The sequence below is a fragment of the Salmo salar genome, chromosome ssa10, assembly GCF_905237065.1.
Source record: "Salmo salar chromosome ssa10, Ssal_v3.1, whole genome shotgun sequence".
NCBI classification, from domain to species: Eukaryota; Metazoa; Chordata; class Actinopteri; order Salmoniformes; family Salmonidae; genus Salmo; species Salmo salar.
In genome coordinates, this window is record NC_059451.1 from 31,659,798 (window position 1) to 31,680,994 (window position 21,197).

The window sequence follows — 21,197 nt, forward strand, 5'->3', positions numbered from 1 at the left end:
GGAAATCCAATTTATCAACCTATGGAGGTCTGGATTTGGAGTCACACTCAAAATTAAAGTGGAAAACCACACTACAGGCTGATCCAACTTTGATGTAATGTCCTTAAAACAAGTCAAAATGAGGCTCAGTAGTGTGTGTGGCCTCCACGTGCCTGTATGACCTCCCTACAATGCCTAGGCATGCTCCTGATGAGGTGGCGGATGGTCTCCTGAGGGATCTCCTCCCAGACCTGGACTAAAGCATCCGCCAACTCCTGGACAGTCTGTGGTGTAACGTGGCGTTGGTGGATTGAGCGAGACATGATGTCCCAGATGTGCTCAATTGGATTCAGGTCTGGGGAACGGGCGGGCCAGTCCATAGCATCAATGCCTTCCTCTTGCAGGAACTGCTGACACACTCCAGCCACATGAGGTCTAGCATTGTCTTGCATTAGGAGGAACCCAGGGCCAACCGCACCAGCATATGGTCTCACAAGGGGTCTGAGGATCTCATCTTGGTACCTAATGGCAGTCAGGCTACCTCTGGTGAGCACATGGAGGGCTGTGCGGCCCCCCAAAGAAATGACACCCCACACCATGACTGACCCACCGCCAAACTGGTCATGCTGGAGGATGTTGCAGGCAGCAGAACGTTCTCCACGGCGTCTCCAGACTCTGTCACGTCTGTCACATGTGCTCAGTGTGAACCTGCTTCATCTGTGAAGAGCACAGGGCGCCAGTGGCGAATTTGCCAATCTTGGTGTTCTCTGGCAAATGCCAAACGTCCTGCACGGTGTTGGGCTGTAAGCACAACCCCCACCTGTGGACGTCGGGCCCTCATACCACCCTCATGGAGTCTGTTTCTGACCGTTTGAGCAGACACATGCACATTTGTGGCCTGCTGGAGGTCATTTTGCAGGGCTCTGGCAGTGCTTCTCCTGCTCCTCCTTGCACAAAGGCGGAGGTAGCGGTCCTGCTGCTGGGTTGTTGCCCTCCTACGGCCTCCTCCACGTCTCCTGATGTACTGGCCTGTCTCCTGGTAGCGCCTCCATGCTCTGGACACTACACTGACAGACACAGCAAACCTTCTTGCCACAGCTCGCATTGATGTGCCATCCTGGATGAGCTGCACTACCTGAGCCACTTGTGTGGGTTGTAGACTCCGTCTCATGCTACCACTAGAGTGAACGCACCGCCAGCATTCAAAAGTGACAAAAACATCAGCCAGGAAGCATAGGAACTGAGAAGTGGTCTGTGGTCCCCACCTGCAGAACCACTCCTTTATTGGGGGTGTCTTGCTAATTGCCTATAATTTCCACCTGTTGTCTATTCCATTTTCACAACAGCATGTGAAATTTATTGTCAATCAGTGTTGCTTCCTAAGTGGACAGTTTGATTTCACAGAAGTGTGATTGACTTGGAGTTACATTGTGTTGTTTAAGTGTTCCCTTTATTTTTTTGAGCAGTGTAGTTGAAAAACTAAACTTGAAATCTGATGGGTTGTAACATGTATCCGGAGTCTTTGTTCCATGCTGCTTCGATGTGTGTGTGTGTGTTTAAGCTGATTTCATCAAAGTGTTCCTTCCGGGCGGCACCAGGAAGCTCAGTCTGTCCACCGGAACATTTATCGCACGCAACCTCTCCCTGAAACACACAGAGCAATACACACACACACACACACACACACACATCAGCACAATCGGAGCCTTATTCCCATCATTCCATATAGACCCTCAGCATACAGCATACACTCACTGTATACTGATAGAAAATTTGATATTTCTTTAATTTCAGGTGAGGTATCACTGTATGTGCATGTGTGTGTGTCTTACTGTGTGTGTTTGTCTCTGTCTGGTTTGTGAAGATATCTCTGTGTCCGGGAACTGAAGGAGGAGGTGTAGCCATTGTTAGTCTTACTCCGCCCCTTTTCTGCAATGTCATAACGACCAGGACCAACCATGCTCTGATTGGAAGAGAGGATGTTAGAGTTCAGGGGACAGGGTTAGAGGTCAGAGTTAGAGGTGAAGGTTAGGCTTAACTCACATAATTTCCATTCTGCAATCTCTCTGTCCTATGGCTGGCACGGGGGGCAGAGGAGAGGAAGGGGGGATGGGTGTGACTCTCTGTACGGGACTGTGGAGAGACGACCTCATACCACCCTGGCCCTGGGAACGTCTGAGTGAAGAGGGATAGAAAGGAGGGATAGAGGGAGAAGAGAAGGATATTATATTTTTTCTTTCACCTTTTGGGGCAGGGGTTGGATGTTAAAGGTTAGCTAGAATGGTTGGAGAGCATTGGGGCAGGGTTAGGGGTCAGAGGTTAGGGTACTCACAGCAGGTCGAGAGCATTGGGACGGGGTGCTGTGGTAGATTCTCTCTGTTGGAACAACTGGGTACTGATCCAACATTCCAAACACACCGTGGTTCCGCTTTTCACGACGACACAACTCCTCTCCAAAGCCCCCACACCCACTAGGGTACTCCCCTGGAGTTAGATTTACACACTTCTACACATGTACACACACACACACAATAAGTTGGTGGTGGTCCCTCGCAGTTTTATGTGTTCTGAGGTGTGTGTGATGTAAGAGTGTGTTACCGGGGTAGCGAAGTATCCAGCGGTGATGGGTTTGTCTCGTGGTCCAGTGAAGAGGTCATATGCACCTCTCCTGCTGCTGCCGCTGGCCAACAACGCCTCTGTGCTGCTCTTTAGAGTATAGGTACAGGGACTCAGCCCACAGTCCTACACAGACGCACACACAGTTAGTTGTAGTATAGCAAGTTTTATAAACTGTGTGGTTCGAGCCCTGAATGTTGATTGGTTGACAGCCATGGTATATCAGACCATTTACACGGGCATAACAAAACGTTTATTTTTAATGCTCTAATTACAGTGGGGGGAAAAAGTATTTGATTCCCTGCTGATTTTGTTAGTTTGCCCACTTACAAAGAAATGATCAGTCTATCATTTTAATGGTAGGTTTATTTGAAGAGTGAGAGACAGAATAACAACAACAAAAATCCAGAAAAACGCATGTCAAAAATGTTATAAAATTATTTGCATTTTAATGAGGGAAATAAGTATTTGACCCCTCTGCAAAACATGACTTAGTACTTGGTGGCAAAACCCTTGTTGGCAATCACAGAGGTCAGACGTTTCTTGTAGTTGGCCACCAGGTTTGCACACATCTCAGGAGGGATTTTGTCCCACTCCTCTTTGCAGATCAAGTCATTAAAGTTTCAAGGCTGACGTTTGGCATCTCGAACCTTCAGCTCCCTCCACAGATTTTCTATGGGATTAAGGTCTGGAGACTGGCTAGGCCACTCCAGGACCTTAATGTGCTTCTTCTTGAGCCACTCCTTTGTTGCCTTGGCCGTGTGTTTTGGGTCATTGTCATGCTGGAATACCCATCCACGACCCATTTTCAATGCCCTGGCTGAGGGAAGGATGTTCTCACCCAAGATTAGACGGTACATGGCCCCGTCCATCGTCCCTTTGATGCGGTGAAGTTGTCCTGTCACCTTAGCAGAAAAACACCCCCAAAGAATAGTGTTTCCACCTCCATGTTTGATGATGGAGATGGTGTTCTTGGGGTCATAGGCAGCATTCCTCCTCCAAACACGGCGAGTTGAGTTGATGCCAAAGAGCTCCATTTTGGTCTCATCTGACCACAACACTTTCACCAGTTGTCCTCTGAATCATTCAGATGTTCATTAGCAAACTTCAGACGGGCATGTATATGTATTCTTGAGCAGGGGGACCTTGCGGGCACTGCAGGATTTCAGTCCTTCACGGCGTAGTGTGTAACCAATTATTTTCTTGGTGACTATGGTCCCAGCTGCCTTGAGATCATTGACAAGATCCCCCCGTGTAGTTCTGGGCTGATTCCTCACCGTTCTCATGATCATTGCAACCCCACGAAGTGAGATCTTGCATGGAGCCCCAGGCCGAGGGATATTGACAGTTCTTTTGTGTTTCTTCCATTTGCGAATAATCGCACCAAATGTTGTCACCTTCTCACCAAGCTGCTTGGCGATGGTCTTGTAGCTCATTCCAGCCTTGTGTAGGTCTACAATCTTGTCCCTGACATCCTTGGAGAGTTCTTTGGTCTTGGCAATGGTGGAGAGCTTGGAATCTGATTGGTTGATTGCTTCTGTGGACAGGTGTCTTTTTTACAGGTAACAAGCTGCGGTTAGGAGCACTCCCTTTAAGAGTGTGCTCCTAATCTCAGCTCGTTACCTGTATAAAAGACACCTGGGAGCCAGAAATCTTTCTGATTGAGAGGGGGTCAAATACCTCTCAATCAATTTATAAAATTTTGACATGCGTTTTTCTGGATATTTTTGTTGTTATTCTGTCTCTCACTGTTCAAATAAACCTAGCATTAAAATTATAGGCTGATCCTTTCTTTATCAGTGGGAAAACGTACAAAATCGGTAGGGGATCAAATACTTTTTTCCCCCACTGTATGTTGGTAACCAGTTTATAATAGCAATAAGGCACCTTGGGGGTTTGTGGTATATGGCCAATATACCACGGCTAAGGGCTGTATCCAGGCACTCTGCGTTGTGTCGTGCTTAAGAACATCACTTAGCCGTGGTTTATTGGCCATAAACCACACCCCCTCGTGCCTTATTGCATAAGTAACCTATACCTTGTTGTTTTCAGTTATAGTGTTGTGTGTGTTTGTCGTACCGTACTGTTGCCTTCTGGGAAGCGTTGCAGCGAGGAGCTGAGGTGCATGCTGGGAGCCCCATTTGACCCCGACCTTTTCTCTTCCAGCGCTGCCCATGGAACACCCCCATTACCATAGCAACCAGGGCCTGGCGTCCAGCTCTGTACACACAGAGTTTGAGAAGGGGTTGGGGTGTAAGGCACTTTGAGTAACACGGAGAAAGATTGATCTTAGTCGTTTGTAGCCAGTTCACACCTGCTATTAACATGGTGTTAACATGTGACCTAGCAACAGTATGCTGAGTATAACATATTGTGTCCTCCTGCCCTCTAGTGGTGCACTGTGGTACCTCTGTGTGTGTGTGTGTGTGTGTGTGTGTGTGTGTGTGTGTGTGTGTGTGTGTGTGTGTTGTGGTACCTGTGCGTTTCTGAACCGCTCTTCCCTGCTGTCACACACTCCTCTCACACTGCCTGGTTTCTTCTGCAGCTCCTCTATAAAGTCTGCTACTCTGTAGGTTCCTGGACCCACTTTAGTTTTCTATGGGACAGACAGAGAGACAGAGGTTAGCGGTCAGGTGTGTGTGTGCACACGTGCGTGCATGTGTGTGTGACCCACCAGGAAGCGTTTGTTTTCCCATGCCTCCCTGTAGAGGAGGTGAGGTATGGCTGCCAACCTGGCAGTCTCCTGGGCCCTCTGCCACCCCGGCCCTTTGGCCCGCTCTGCCACCGACCGTTCACTGAAGTCCCCACGGCCTGCAGCTTCATACGACCCCGGGCCCAGCCGCCGCTCCTGACATAAACAACACACATATCCTTATAAGAGAAAATGTTTGTTGTGATTTTGAAGCATTAAGAGGAAGTTTGAGAGTTATTTCACTTGCTTTGGCAATGTAAACATATGTTTCCCATGCCAATAAAACCCATTGAATTGAATTGAGAGAGAGAGAGAGAGAGAGAGATTTGGAGTTACAAGTCATACCAGGTCATTGGTCATATTTTTGCAGTAGGGGATCTCTGTGTAGGTCCCTACTCTCTTATTGGCTGGATGGACCGCTGACACATCAAACCTGCACAGCACATTGCAGTAAGACATCAGGCCGGTGGAGCTACGGATAACATCCATATTGTTTCCCTTATTAATCTCCATGATTCGCCACTTCCTTTTGGCGCTTGTTTAATGTCTTACCTCGCTGTCTGTGTTCCAAACGGGGCTCCTTTGAACTTTTTTTCAGCCATTGTTTATTTTAGCCTCCCCTGACACAAGAAATGAGACCTGTGTTTTTGACAGACGTAGCTATGCAACAGTGACGTATACGAATATCCCATAATGTATTGTTGATAGTATCTCCTAGCAACGCGAATTCTATCTTTATTCTCTTTTTATACAGCAGCACTCTGGCAGGCAGGGTTGCGATCTCAAGTTTGCTGCCAAATTGGGCTACTTTCAAAACGATGTCGCGGGTCAAACTGTATTGATCGCGGGTTGCGGGTTTTTGGGCTACTTCTAAATTGCACCGCGGCCGCCATGGCATTTTTCTTAAAAATATATATTTCACTGTGACCTGCTGCTGCTTACTATCAGGTAGTAAGGCAGCCTGTTGCTGAGTGTGTGAGTGGTGGGGAGGGGGCGGAGACTGAGACTATGTTGAGACTGAGCGCTGCAGCACGCAGGAGTCACATGAGCAGCACGCGCGCACGTCATGACAACTTTTTACCAGTTGTAGGTAGGCCATTTGGATTGTCATTATGGAGACACCTATTCCCAACCGTATGCTATTTGGATTGTCATTATGGAGACACCTATTCCCAACCCTTTTTCCATAAAACATATTAACGCGCTATGAACTGATGTGCATCAAGAAATAAGGCGACAATGCACAGAAATAAAATGACTTTAGGCACTCTAGAGTGCATTAGATAAAGTCGTTCGGAGGTGGTTTAAACTGCATTCTTTTGTCGACTTTTCTTATGGAAAACCACAAAGAAAAGGGTTTTACGCATGCTCCGTTCTTTGGTCTCGTGTGCTGCGCGATTGGAAATTTTAAATGGAAGATTTGGAACTGACTTGCATGCTTCTGACATAAGGAAAAGTACACAATGAAACTGACATTGAATGTGGAGAGTGATACATCTGTTGTAGCCTACCGGAGCTGGCAAACTGATTGAATAAATAGCCTATAACTTCAGTTTGTTGTTGTTGTAGCCTTGTGTTATTATGCAATTATTAATGGCCATGTTTAGTTAATGAAATTGGAAGTTATCAATCATGGTCACAGCTCAATCAACTGTTAGAATACATTAGATTGAAGGTAACAGTCAATCAGATTAGGCTACACAGATTAGGCTACAGGTTTAAAACAAACAAAAAAACACTGGCTGTTGACAAACATAGGTCTATTCAGTTCATATCCATATTCTGAATATACGATTTAGTGATTGAAATTAAGACCCCATCCTCGGTAGCCTCTTCCAACAGGCTATCGGGCAACAGAAGCACTTCTTACCTCGAAATCGCCTCGCTATTCATGTTAAATACATTAGTCTGTCGAAGCAAGCTGCTAAATCGTTCATTTTACATCTTGCCTAAGCTAATGTAGGCTATCAGGGGCTATAGGCTACTTGCAATTAACATAACTAAACCAAATTTAATTACAATCATAAACTCAGATTTTAGTAGGCCTAGCCTATGCCTATTGAAATGACAAGTCAATCTCGCTAATGGGCCATATATAATGGTTTGTAGTCTTAACATCTGGCACATAATAACGGCACAATCACCAGAAAATAGTTTTAACATTATTTTGAAGTTCGTCCATGTGCTTCTTGCACAGAGATTTCGAGATGATCAGTCCAACTTTCATCCCTCACTCTCCTGTTGGATTTATCTATAGTTATGCACATGCGTATAAGGGATTTATTTACAATCATAGCAGTCAAACAAGTTAAATCAACATCCATTTATGGAACATGATCTGGCGACATATTGAAATTCCTTTATTAGTCACGGTTAGCTCGCAATAATTAGACCTATTATTTTTATGGAAAACCAAATTTAGCTTCTTACATCGTTACAAATGACTTTGATATTCCTCATAATTGCTGGATAACGTTATAGAAAAAGGGTTAATTGGCTAAATGTGGCAACTCATCTTGCTGCAGCAAAAACAATGTGGGCTAGTTTTTAGGGTTTATGGGCGGGTTTTGAGTAGTTAAAGGGAGAGAAGTCTTAGCTTTACCTGGCAACCCTGGCAGGGCGGTTCCGGACGTGCGGTTCCGAATGTGCGGTTTCGGATATTCGATATCAGCTTCTAGACGTCATCATCATGATGCTGGAGATAATAAACAGGAAAATAGACTACAAAGAACTCTCGTCATACAAAGTTGAATACCAGTAAATTATATATCAACCCCACGGAAAATCCCTAGTTAGTTGCAGTAGCAGTGCGTGAGTCAAATCACTGGGGAAGCCAAGCAAGAATAAAAAGCCATATTACAGCCAATGGGTTGTGATAATTGTGTTTTTTGCTATATAACCTGTTAGTTCATATGGCTTGCGACCATGTTATGTAGGCCTAAGGCCGATACAATAAGAAGACACTGGCAGAATAATTCACACCTTTGTTTCTTCACAAAACCGGAGAGCAACCTCTGTTGGGTGAAGTGCGCAAAGCGTATTTATTGCATGTAACAAACAGTTACATGACCGACAGCATGGTCAGGTAAGTTAATGTTCCTGATATTTTCAGACTATTAAACAACTATTGATTTAGAACCAAGGGAGAGTTACCACAAGTTTCAAAGAAAACAGGAGCTGACTCCACTATTCCAGCACCATTTCAACTTCAACATTTCAACATCATCAAATCACCTATGTGCATAGTCTAATACAGTGACAACTAAAATATACCAAAAACAATTTAGTCCAATCAACTTAAACTAAATATGATGTGGCTGTCCATGGTTCTGATTTGTGTGTTTGTGCGTGCGTGCGTGCGTGTTCGTGCAAGTAGAAAAACATGTTGACCCACCCTACTTGTAGAGAAATGCCAATGCCATCCTCCTATCTTTCATTTTGACAAAATGGTCTATCACTCTGTCATACAGTTTATGCGTTTATTTTATGTTGTCCTGCTACCTGGCTTAAGTGCTTGTTCGCCAGCCTAACTTCATTTCATGGTCATCGTTAGCTAGTTAACATTAGCCTTCTACATCTAGCTACATATTGAACTTCCATCCTCTCCAACTAGGGGCACAATGTATGAATTTATGGTTGGATCAGAATCACCTTTATAGTCATTAGCCAGTACGGAGAATGAACTAAAACCACAAGTGCAAATCCCTATCTCCATGGCTAATTTAGAAAAGGTACCATTTTAGCTAGCTAGCAACTGGAGGACAACAACACAACGAGATGCAACAATTCAAGTTGTTTCTGTCAATGAAGTATGCTCTCAATGCAATGTGATTGGAGAGAAGCCAAATCCAAACTGGCTTCCCTTAACACTTTTTTTTTGTTGGTGCACCAAGACCATTCATAGTTGAGCTCACTCAGTTTAGCTCAATGCTGATTGGCTTTTATTATTTATTTTTATCAAGGGATGTAACGGTTGTCGTCGGATAAAGCGGACCAAGACGCAGCGGGGAAATGTGCACTCATCTTCTTTATTAAAGAAAAGAAGGGAAACCAAAATAAACACGTACACAAAAGACACAACGACGAATAACAGTCTGGTAAGGCACAAGGCTATACACAGAACAATCTCCCACAAAACACAAACAAAACATACCTATATATAGGACTCTCAATCAAAGGCAACTACAAACACCTGCCTCCAATTGAGAGTCCAACACCCAATTACCTAACATAGAAATACAAAAAACATAGAACATAACCCGGAAATAATAAATCAAACACCCTTCTAAGCAAACCACCACCCCGAACCACATAAAACAAATACCCTCTGCCACATCCTGACCAAACTACAATACAAATAACCCCTATTACTGATCAGGATGTGACAAGGGAGGCCAAATACTTGCTGGCTTCCCTTGCATTCAATGCTGCTGGTGGCAACAATGTCATTCTCTTTTGGACCAGACAGCATCAGATAGATGGCCAACACATACAGAAACAGGGGCGCTGAATGAAAATTATGAAACACAGAGATGAAAGAAATTATTTCATGTTTTTTGGGGAAGTCTGGCTTTATCAGGAATCAAGGTAAGACCCAAGTGCAGACTGTGTGACGTAACAATGATTATTGTAACAGCAGGGGCAGGCAAACAGGTCAAGGTAGGCAGGGGTCGATAATCCAGAGTAGAGGCCAAGGTACAGGACGGCAGGCAGGCTCAGGTCAGGCAGAGGTCGGTAATTCAGAGGTGGAGCAAAGGTACAGGATGGCAGTCAGGGTCAGGCGCAGGCAGTGGTCAGGCGGGCGGGTACAGGGTCAGGACAGGCAAGGGTCAAAAACCAGGAGGACGAGAAAAGAGAAACTGGAACAAGCAGGAGCTGAGACAAAACGCTGGTATGCTTGAACAAACAAGACAAACTGGCAACAGACAGACAGAAAACACAGGTAGAAATACACAGGGGATAATGGGGAAGATGGGCGACACCTGGAGGGGTGTGGAGACAAGCACAAGGACAGGTGAAACAGATCAGGGTGTGACAGGCTTCACTTGGCATCCACAAATACATGCCACTGGTTAGTTGAGCATGCATAGGCTACAGACTTAATATACCTCAGTGGCTACAGAGCATGAAGTCCATTCTACAATTGTCCTGCAGGGACTCCTCAACTTCAAACTGCAAAATGCACATCAACCCTAGTTTTATGTTCAAGAGAGGAGTTCAACCAGGAATATATCTTTCAATAAAATGATTTCAGTATAATTTCTGATGGGTGTTTCCTGTATGGCGAAATAACCTAGCATTTTATGAGCGCAAAGATCATTTACTGATAATGCGTAATTGTATGTCTTGTATTCATGAGCTAACAAGAAAGCTTCACCCTGAGGGTGTGTTACATTTAATATGCTTCTGCGTGTTCTTCTTCCTAAATAGATTTGCAATCAGCTAATTTGGTGTTAATAGCCAGCAATCAGCTGGAAGAGTAGAGCAGCCCTCCACAGGCAGACCAAGTGAAATGTGTGAACCCATGTTTCTCATGAACAATCAATGATTGAATTTGAACCTAAGTTGTGCTTGACAAAAACCTTCACTGGTGAAAAATTAACCACATTATAGGTAATGTATCCAGGGCAGTGTGAATGGTTAATCATGACAGTGTCACTGAATTGTAAAAGTGTAATGTTACATTAGGTCTACCTTCATCTTTGTTATGTTACCTTAGTACGGTAGAAGCTGATGTGTCCCCCAAATGGCACCCGATTCCCTATAGGGCTCTGGTCAAAAGTAGTGCACTATTTATGGAATAGAATGCCATTTGGGACAGAATCACTGATACTCATAATAAAGGTATTATTAACTGTAAACACCCAGAAGAGAAGTGTCAGCTATCTTCCTTGACCTCAGTGTGACCTGTGGTGGAGCATAAGTCTGAAGGTGTCAGCTCTCCAGGTTGGGAAAAGTACTAAAAATATGTTCATAGGTGCTACAAACCTCCTACGAGTGGGTTGTTACAAGGATGTACTCTATTGTCAATTATATTATTTTGTCTGGCCAAATACCCCTTAGACTCTACCCTTGTTGAGGGATCTGAATTTGATCACTCGGATGTCGCTGAGAATATTCATGTGCCGCATGATTTACATAAATTCACTGAAAACCTGCAATAACACACGGTTATATTAACAGTATTGCACTTTTCAAGTAGCCTCATTTTTGCCAGCTAATAGCCTAACCACTGATCAGACTAAACGTTAAAATCCTGTTTCTGCATGATTATTGTGCTGCAACAATACTGGTCATTTTAAGATCCCATCTGTACAGTAAAGCAGGCCCACTGGGTAAACAAAAGCAGACTGGGTCTGTGTGTTTATCTTCCCGAGGTCTGCCTCCCTCTCACATTATCAAACCTCTTCCAATTCTCTGAGGCTTGGACAAATAGTGCTGACACTGCTGCGCACACACTGCTGTTCTCACATCCTTCTGCTCTTTGAGCAGGCTATCTGTACTGTTGGTGACAACTGTTATAGGGCTGTTACATTTTTAAAGGTGGGCAGGGAGGGTTTTAGCTAGCAGCTGTGTGTGTGTCATAGTTTAACCAATAAACTCTGGTAGTGGCCACCCCAAGGTTTGTTTGATTCCATTGTTGGCCTGCTCCTTCAACTTTAATGTCTGTCCACTGGGACTTTGACTGAGCCAGCAGCACAGCAGACTCTTTCTTAGTTCTGTTCTTATCCTCAGGAGGGGATGTTGGTGTGGATCCTGTTTCTGCTCTGCCAGGTGGGGGCACCTGCTCTGGCACAAGACCTCTGCCAGCGCGGTGAGTGAATTCATAGTTGGAATTACTTGGTGTTTGGTTTTTATTCTTGAGTTTGTGAGTGTTACAATTTGTACAATACCAGTTTATTGCTTCCCTGAATGTTTGTTTCAGCTAATATTCCAATAGTTTAATGTAGGGAGAAAGACAGTTTAATATGTCAGCTGATCAGAGTCTTGAGAAAGAAGGTACTGGTTCTGAGTGTTTTCATGACTTCAAATGGTCTACACAGGATGTTGTTATCTTGTCTTTGCATTTAATCTGGCTAGTTTAACAGAAGCGAGTGCCTGAGTGGGCAGAGGGCGAACACGCAGTAAATTTTCAAATACTTTATGATTTGTGGTACAGATAGTGTCCTTCATACTGTCCTGATAAAGGACTGTGAGACTAGATGAGCAGGGTGTCCTATTCATTGTTTGTTTCATTGGTGTCCTGTTTTTTTTTTGTTATTGTACTGTTTGTTTCATTGGTGTCCTGTTTTTTGTTATTTTACTGTTTGTATCAACCGATGTGACTCAAGTCAACATCTTCGTGACTTATTAGACTAGACTATTGTATGCTAATGTTTCATGATGTCTAAAACATTGACCATACAGTATTTGAGGCAGGGGAGAGAGATACAAAAAAACTGTTATTCTCTCTGTAGATGCTCCAAATGGCTACAAAGTGCGCATCAGCCTCAAAACTGCTTTGGGAGAGGATGCTGTGAGTACTATGCTTACTAAAAGATACAGTAGATTATTAAATTATTTTCAGAACTGTTCTCTGAAATCAGTGGTATGCTCTAAAATACAGAAGGGGTCCTTTTGATCAAGTGCTTTGAAATGCTATTAATTTATTATTTTCAACATTATCAACACAGAAAAATGTGTTTGAATATTGTGATTGGTGATGAGATTATACTTTTTCTGTCTGCAGTATGAATGGAATCAGAGTGAAATGTTCTTTTTCCGAGCTACTATGGCCTTTGCCATGAGGAAGCACTTCCAAATGGAAACATACAAGTAAGAATATCTACAGTGCCCGAAAAATGTCTGACACATTATTTAATCAGTCGCTGTGTGAACTCAATACAAAGCACATGCTACAGTACATCAGCATGTAGTACATTATAAATTGTGTTGTTTGAGCCCTGAATGCTGATTGGCTGACAGCTGTGGTATATCAGACCGTAAACCACGGGTATGACAAAACGTTTATTTTTACTGCTCTAATTAAGTTGGTAAGCAGTTTATAATATTAATAAGGCACCTCGGGGGTTTGTTATATATGGCCAAATATGTTTTTCACTTCTTAAAAAAAAGGTATATTTCCAGCCTTCCTGTGAGCATGTTTTATGACTTCTGTTTAAGTCAATAAAATTGTCTTCCTGGTGTGTTGTGTAATGCTGTCAACATGGCATTTCTGGCATTATGATGTTTGTGGGACTTTTCCAGTGTCGACAACATTATCCTGTGTGTTCAGACTTCGAGGGTGTCCTTCTGGTTTGTGGTGACATCACCAGACAACGCCACCATGCTTATTCCTAAGGCAGATGTGGAGAAAGCTGTGAGGTAATGCTCTGGTCTACTTTAAAAGAAAATGTCCTGGTCTACACCTGTAGATGAACTAAAGTGAGAAAATGAACATAAACATCCACCTGAATACCTGATTAAACAGACAATAGATATTATGCTTACAATGTGAAACACAAGGCAAGCGGTATTTAGACAGATTCAAGTACAGTTTGAGATAACAGACCTGTAAAAGATGAGATGTACTATCTGGACCTAAATTAACCCCTTCTATAACCAACAGGATGTCAAGGCATCGCATCAACAATGCCTTCCTCCTGTCAGATAGGACCCTGGAGTTTCTGGGCATCCACCCTACACTAGCAGCGCCAGTCAACTCTGACACCCCTCCCTGGCTCATCGTGTTTGGAGTGGTCATCGGTGCTGTGTGTGCTGGAATCATTACCCTGCTCGTATCCTCTCTGCTTCAAAAGAGACGGTGAGTCCACCCTTTGACAATACTTCAGTCTTTCTGTTCATAATGATATGTTTGGTTATTGAACTTGTGTTGATGGTTCATCTTGATCTAGGAAAGAGAAAGGGATGACGGAGGATGGGCAGGATGAAGAGGACATGCAGGTGAAAGGAGTGGAGAATGGCATCAACCTGGATGGCACCTACAATAGAGGATTCACAGATGATGATCGCTTTACAAAGCTGTAAAGGCTTTTCCGGTACAATGCTGCCAAGTAAGCACTCCAATGAGACGTTTATGCAGTGTCTACAGTTTCAAACTGCAGCGGGTATGACATTTGGAAAAACAGACTCTAGCCACTAGTTAAATAAATAAGTGAAAAGAACAGTAAGACATTTCCCACTGGGCACAGACGTCAGTTCAACTAATGTGAATTCAATATGAAATCAACAAAAAATGTAGGTTCTGGTGAAAAAAAATACAACATTCCCTTATGTTAATGACATACACCTTAGCCAAATACATTTAAACTCAGTTTTTCACAATTCCTGACATTTAATCCTAGTAAAAATTCCCTGTCCAGTTAGGATCACCACATTATTTTAAGAATTTGAAATGTCAGAATTATAGTAGAGAGAATGATTTATTTCAGCTTTTATTTCTTTCATCACATTCCCAGTGGGTCAGAAGTTTACATATACTCAATTAGTATTTGGTAGCATTGCCTTTAAATTGCCTTCAAACATTTAGCATTGCCTTCAAACGTTTCGGGTAGCCTTCCACAAGCTTCGCACAATAAGTTGGGTGAATTTTAGCCCATTTCTCCTGACAGAGCTGCTGTAACTGAGTCAGGTTTGTAGGCCTCCTTGCTCGCACACAGTTCTGCCCACCAATTTTCTATAGGATTGAGGTCAGGGCTTTGTGATGGACACTCCAATACCTTGACTTTGTTGTCCTGAAGCCATTTTGACACTACTTTGGAAGTATGCTTGGGGTCTTTGTCCATTTGGAAGACCCATTTGCGACCAAGCTTTAACTTCCTGACTGATGTCTTGAGATGTTGCTTCAATATATCCACATAATTTTCCTACCTCATGATGCCATCTGTTTTGTGAAGTGCACCAGTCCCTCCTGCAGCAAAGCACCCCCACAACATGATGCTGCCATCCCCATGCTTCACGGTTGGGATGGTCTTCTTTGGCATGCAAGCCACCCCCTTTTTCCTCCAAACATAACGATGGTCATTATGGCCAAACAGTTATATTGTTGTTTCATCAGACCAGAGGACATTTCTCCAAAAAGTATGATCTTTGTCCCCATGTGCATTTGCAAACTAGGGGTATGATTCTCGCTTCGGGTGCGAGAGGTCCCGGGTTCAAATCCCGGATGAGCCCCCATCTTACGTTCTCCCCTCGGGTGTAGCTCGTCTGAGGAGGAGACGTAAATGCCTGGGCCTAAACACACCAGGTAACACGGGTGAAAGGGGAAGAAATGTGGGGTGCAATGAGCGATAAATAAATCAGACCACAACCAGAACTCAATTTTAACCCTCAGGGGATGTTTAGTGAATTAGTTAAATAAACAATATAAAACACCCATAAATAATCAGTAAGAAACAAAACAACCACAACAAGGGAAGGTAAGAGAAGGGAATGTTTGGGATCGGGGTCCAAGTAATGAAAATAAACAAAAGGTCCCTCCTCTTCTACACACCTAATCCTTCCTAACACACTCTAAACCCTAACCCACTGTCTTACCTGGTTCCAAGAAAAATACAAGGGTGACACCCGCCCGGCTAACCTAGTGTATAAAACAATGGGTTATCTACGTGAGAATGTACACCCATGGGCAGATCTACCTTTTCCCTTCTCCAGGACCTAGGTAGGGTGGAGCGCCTCAGGAGGACAGGCTGAAACACAAACAAAGAAATTAACACAAATAATCACACAAAAAAACAAGTTCGTTCTCTCTCTCTCTCTCTCTCTCTCTCTCTCTCTCTCTCTCTCTCTCTCTCTCTCTCTCTCTCTCTCTCTCTCTCTCTCTCTCTCTCTCTCTCTCTCTCTCCTCTCTCTCTCTCTCTCTCTCTCTCTCTCTCTCTCTCTCTCTCTCTCTCTCTCTCTCTCTCTCTCTGCAAACAGATATCCTCTCTGTAATAAGCTACAGCCACATATCCTCTCTGTAATAAGCTACAGCCACGCCCACCATCGTTAGCCGCAACTCGGTACACCTGTAATGCCCAGGACACAAACACACTAACAGGGGAAAATGGGGAACAAGAAAAACGTAACACCGTAGTCTGGCTTTTTTTATGCGGTTTTGGAGCAGTGGCTTCTTCCTTGCTGAGCGGCCTTTCAGGTTGTCGATAAAGGACTCGTTTTTACTGTGGATATAGATACTTTGTACCTGTTTCCTCCAGCATCTTCACATGGTCCCTTGCTGTTGTTCTGGGATTTATTTGCACTTTTCGCACCAAAGTACGTTCATCTCTAGGGGACAGAACGCGTCTGCTTCCTGAGCGGTATGACGGCTGCGTGGTCCCATGGTGTTTATACTTGCATGCTATTGTTTGTACAGATGAACATGGTACCTTCACGCGTTTGGCAATTGCTCCGAAGGATGAACCAGACTTGTGGAGGTCTACAATTTTTTTTCTGAGGTCTTGGCTGATTTCTTTTGATTTTCCAATGATGTCAAGCAAAGAGGCACTGAGTTTGAAGGCAGGTCTTGAAATACAGCCACACCTCCAATTGACCCAAATTACGTCAATTAGCCTATCAGAAGCTTCTAAAGCCATGACATCGTTTTCTGGAATTTTCCAAGCTGTTTAAAGGCACAGTCAACTTAGTGTATGTAAACGTCTGACCCACTGGAATTGTGATACACTGAATTATAGGTGAAATAATCTGGCTGTAAACAATTGTTGAAAAAATGACTTGTGTCATGCACAAAGTAGATGTCCTAACCGACTTGCCAAAACTATAACAAGAAATTTGTGGAGTGGTTGAAAAACAAGTTAATGACTCCAACCTAAGTGTATGTAAACTTCCGACTTCAACTGTACAGTATGTGTTATCCATGGCTTTAGTTAAGCATTTCTGCAAACCAAGTAGGTGACAATGGTCTACAATTTTCATATATATTTAGTATTGTCAAAACTGTGAAATTATAGAAAGATTCCATAAGCATGTTCATTTAGAGATCATGAATGCTTCTTCTCAGTGATCGCAGATCTGAAAATAATCAAAATGTAGCAACAGTTCAATAAATGTATTTGAAAGGGAGGAAAACCCCATAATTGATTTAACTGAGAAATGCATCAAGTTAAGTGCTAAACGCCTATTAATGTTTTTTACTGCTTGTTTTGCACAATGTGAACCACTGGAGTAGAACACGTGAACATATGGGTTTAAACTTTAAACAGGTTTTTATAGTGGATGTTCTAGTAGTTTGACATAATGGCCATTTTGATATTACTGTAGATGGTTAAATTATGGAAAACTATACCAATTGTGTGAATCAGAGGATATGCAAACCATCTGTGATTTAGATGTCTCCCTCTTTCCTATAGTGGAACCTCTGGAGTCTGTTGAGATTAAAGCAAATTAAACTTCATTAAAGACTTAAGCTTCCAATTGGCTCATTTATCCCCCTCTGTTACTATTCCCTAGGTCGCTGCTGTAAATGAGAATGTGTTCAGTCAATTTTTTATTTTAAGTGTTACCTCTATTCAGCTACAGCATACGACGAAAGATTATGGACACATGATGGAACACACATCCAGTCAATGCCTGCAATTACCCATGAATAATGGGTAGATGTGGGGTCAGCTGTATAATGATTAAAATGTTACACCCTGTCCCAACCCAGTTCCTCAGTAATAATTAAATGGCTAAATGGGCACATACCTGGTTGACTGGGGTGCCGGCGGTGGAAGTCGGCGATGAGGGCTGGGTCCAGGATGTCTCTAGCGGGGGCCCAGCACCTCTCCTCCGGGCCATAACCCTCCCAGTCAACCAGGTACTGGAAACCCCTGCCCCGTGGTCGAACACCCAGGAGGCGTCTCACAGTGTACACCGGATGGCCATCGATGACACGGGGAGGATGGGTGGGCCAGGAAACAGAAGACAATGGGCTGTGAGACACAGGTTTAACACAGGACACATGAAAGGTGGGGTGTATACGAAGGGTACGGGGCAGCAGAAGACAAACAGCAGAGGGACTAATCATTTTTGAGATGGGAAACAGGCCAATAATCTGGGGGGAGAGTTTGTGGGATTCCACCCGGAAGGGCAGATCTCGGGTGGATAGCCATACCTTCTGCCCGAGACGATACCGGGGAGCCGGGGTCCGATGGCGATTCGCTTGTCGTCGATACCTGGTGGTGGTCTTGAGGAGGGCCGACCGGGTTCTCCTCCAGGTACGATGACAGCGGCGGACAAACATCTTGGCAGAAGGTACGCCGACCTTTTCCTCCTGCTCGGGGAAGAACGGGGGCTGATACCCCAGGGAACATTCAAAGGGCGATAGGCACGTGGCAGAGCAGGGAATGGTGTTGCGTGCGCATTCCACCCACACCAGCTGCTGGCTCCAGGTGGTGGGGTTGGCAGAGACCAGGCAGCGCAAGGTGGTCTCGAGATCCTGGTTGACTCAGTCAACTTAGTGTATGTAAACGTCTGACCCACTGGAATTGTGATACAGTGAATTACAAGTGAAATAATCTGTCTATAAACAATTGTTGAAAAAATGACTTGTGTCATGCACAAAGTATATGTCCTAACCGACTTGCCAAAACTATAGTTTGTTAACAAGAAATTTGTGGAGTGGTTGAAAAACATGGCCGTCTCCTTGGCAGAGGGTAACATAGGGAGAGGAATGAAGTGGGCGGCCTTGGAAAAGCGGCCGTTAGACTGGGGGTGGAACCTGGAGGACAGGCTGGCCGACGACCCAATGGAGGGTGCAGAACGCCTTCCAGAACCGGGACGAGAACTGAGGGCCGCAGTCGGAGACCATGTCCATGGCAGTCCATGGATCCGGAAGACATGCTGCAATACAGACAGCTCCTTGTGCTGATCCGATATTGCCGTTCCGCTGGCGACAGCCCAGCCCTGCCTAGTTGCATGGGCTCGGGAAACAGTGCCTCGGCCCTCCGCTGTAATTCTCTAGGAAGGTCAGGATATCTATGGTGCTCTTGGCCACCGGACCGCCGGGGACTTCCGGGATGACTCGGAGGCGAGGTGGAATCCCTGGACGTGGGAGTGAAATTGAATTTCCTCTCCATCCGTCATTCCTGCAATTGCCCATCGATGCGGATGGTCAAAGCAATGAGGGAGTCAAAATCTGTGGGTAACTCCCAAGCCGCAAGCTCGTCCTTAACCTCCTCCAAGACGCAGTGCAGGAACATGTCGAACAGTGCTTCCGGGTTCCACGTACTCTCCGCTGCCAACGTGCGGAAATCCACCGCTTAGTCGGCCACAGTGTGGGTGTCCTGCCGGAGCTGGATTAGCTTGCGGGCAGCTTCTCTTCTGGAGAACGGGGCATCAAAGACCTTCCTCACCTCTCCCACGAACCCCTCCAGGCTCGCGCATACGGCCGGCTGCTGTTCCCATACGGCGGTAGCCCAGGTGAGAGCCCTTCCAGACATCAGCGTGATGAGGTAGGCTATTTTGGAGCGGATCCGAGGGGAAGGAGGAGGGCTGAAGCTCGAAAATGGAGGCACACTGAGCTAAAAACGCCCAACAGGTGATTGGCTCTCCATCAAAGAGTTCCGGAGTAGGTAACCGGGGCTCCCGGGAAGGTGGATTTGCCGGTGGGGCGGCACTGCTAACCGCCGAATTGCTGAGGGGCAGTGGGGTTACCACCATGGCAGGCTGCCTCTCAGACAACCCGCAGAATTGCTCCAGCAGCATGTCCAACGCCCGGTCATGACACTCAGCCAACATTTGGACCACCTCCATCAGCCCACGAAGCAATTCCTCATGCCTACCAATGGAGGCTCCTTGGGAGGAGATGGCGTTGCACAGCTGGTCCGGGTCTGCTGGGTCAGTCATGGCCAGTTCGTACTGTCAGCCAACACCCCCTTTGGCCGCCTTTCCTTCCAGTTCTCTGCTGCCAATGACTGGAACGAATTGCAAAAATCACTGCAGCTGGTGACATATCTCCCTCACGAACTTTAAGTATCAGCTGTCAGAGCAGCTTACCGATTACTGTACCTGTACACAGCCCATCTGTAAATAGCACACCCAACTACCTCATCCCTATGTTATTAATTTTTGTTGCTCTTTTGCACCCTAGTATCTCTATTTGCACATCCTCATCTGCACATCTGTCACTCCAGTGTTAATGCTAAATTGTAATTATTTCGCCACTATGGCCTATTTATTGCCTTACCTCTAACCTTACTACATTTGCACACACTGTACATATATTTTTCTATTGTGTTTTTGACTGCATGTTTGTTTATCCCATGTGTAACTCTGTTGTTTTTGTCGCACTGCTTTGCTTTATCTTGGCCAGGTCGCAGCTGTAAATGAGAACTTGTTCTCAACTGGCCTACCTGGTTAAATAAAAATGAAATACTTTCTTTTTTTTTTTTTATCAGGTATGAAGGTAAGACCCAAATGCAGACCACGTCGAATAAACAATAGTTTAATATTCCAACAGGGGCAGCCAATAGACAGGTCAAGGCAGGCAGGGGTCAGTAAACTAGAGGTGGGGTAACGGTACCAGGCAGCAGGCAGGCTCAGGGTAAGGCAGAGGTCGGTAATCCAGAGGGGGGCAAAGGTACAGGTCGGCAGGCAGGCTCAGGCAGAGTGGTCAGGCAGGTGGGCTCGGAGTCAGGACAGGCAAGAGCCAATTTCAGGAGGGCGAGAAAAGAGAGACTGGAAAAAGCAGGCGCTGTGACACAAACCACTGGTTGACTTGAACAAACAAGACGAACTGGCAACAGACAAACAGAGAACACAGGTATAAATACACAGGGGATAATGGGGAAGATGGGCAACACCTGGAGGGGGGTGGAGACAATCACAAAGACAGATGAAACCGATCAGGGTGTGACAAAATGGTTGGCTCTTAACTTCCTACAACCTCTAATGGGTAGGTATTCTACCAGTTTCAGCTCTGGTAGCGGAA

The 21,197-nt window shown here is 44.8% G+C and overlaps 2 protein-coding genes across 4 annotated transcripts; one reads left to right on the forward strand and one right to left on the reverse strand.

The window, feature by feature from the left end:
* Positions 1-1,356: 1,356 nt before the first annotated feature.
* On the reverse strand, positions 1,357-6,609 carry LOC106560236 (lymphocyte expansion molecule). Of its 2 annotated transcripts, XM_014122886.2 has the most exons (10): positions 5,840-6,609; positions 5,633-5,720; positions 5,270-5,443; positions 5,072-5,191; positions 4,675-4,815; positions 2,578-2,721; positions 2,312-2,485; positions 2,023-2,154; positions 1,812-1,942; positions 1,358-1,623 (listed from the first exon to the last, which is right to left on the reverse strand). In XM_014122886.2, the coding sequence occupies exons 1-10, from the start codon at positions 5,887-5,889 to the stop codon at positions 1,536-1,538; spliced, it is 1,242 nt and encodes a 413-aa protein (XP_013978361.2). In that variant the 5' UTR covers positions 5,890-6,609; the 3' UTR covers positions 1,358-1,535. The 2 variants fall into 2 exon arrangements, with proteins under 2 accessions (XP_013978360.2, XP_013978361.2); XM_014122885.2 differs by having other exon boundaries at positions 1,357-1,623; positions 5,633-6,609.
* A 5,115-nt stretch (positions 6,610-11,724) lies between these two features.
* Positions 11,725-15,001, forward strand: LOC123723735 (collectrin). Of its 2 annotated transcripts, XM_014122883.2 has the most exons (7): positions 11,725-11,909; positions 12,023-12,101; positions 12,745-12,803; positions 13,017-13,102; positions 13,535-13,651; positions 13,896-14,090; positions 14,182-15,000. In XM_014122883.2, exons 2-7 carry the CDS (start codon positions 12,029-12,031, stop codon positions 14,312-14,314), a joined length of 663 nt encoding a protein of 220 aa, XP_013978358.1. In that variant the 5' UTR covers positions 11,725-11,909; positions 12,023-12,028; the 3' UTR covers positions 14,315-15,000. The 2 variants fall into 2 exon arrangements, with proteins under 2 accessions (XP_013978358.1, XP_045543597.1); XM_045687641.1 differs by lacking the exon at positions 11,725-11,909 and having other exon boundaries at positions 11,936-12,101; positions 14,182-15,001.
* The last annotated feature ends 6,196 nt before the right edge of the window (positions 15,002-21,197 follow it).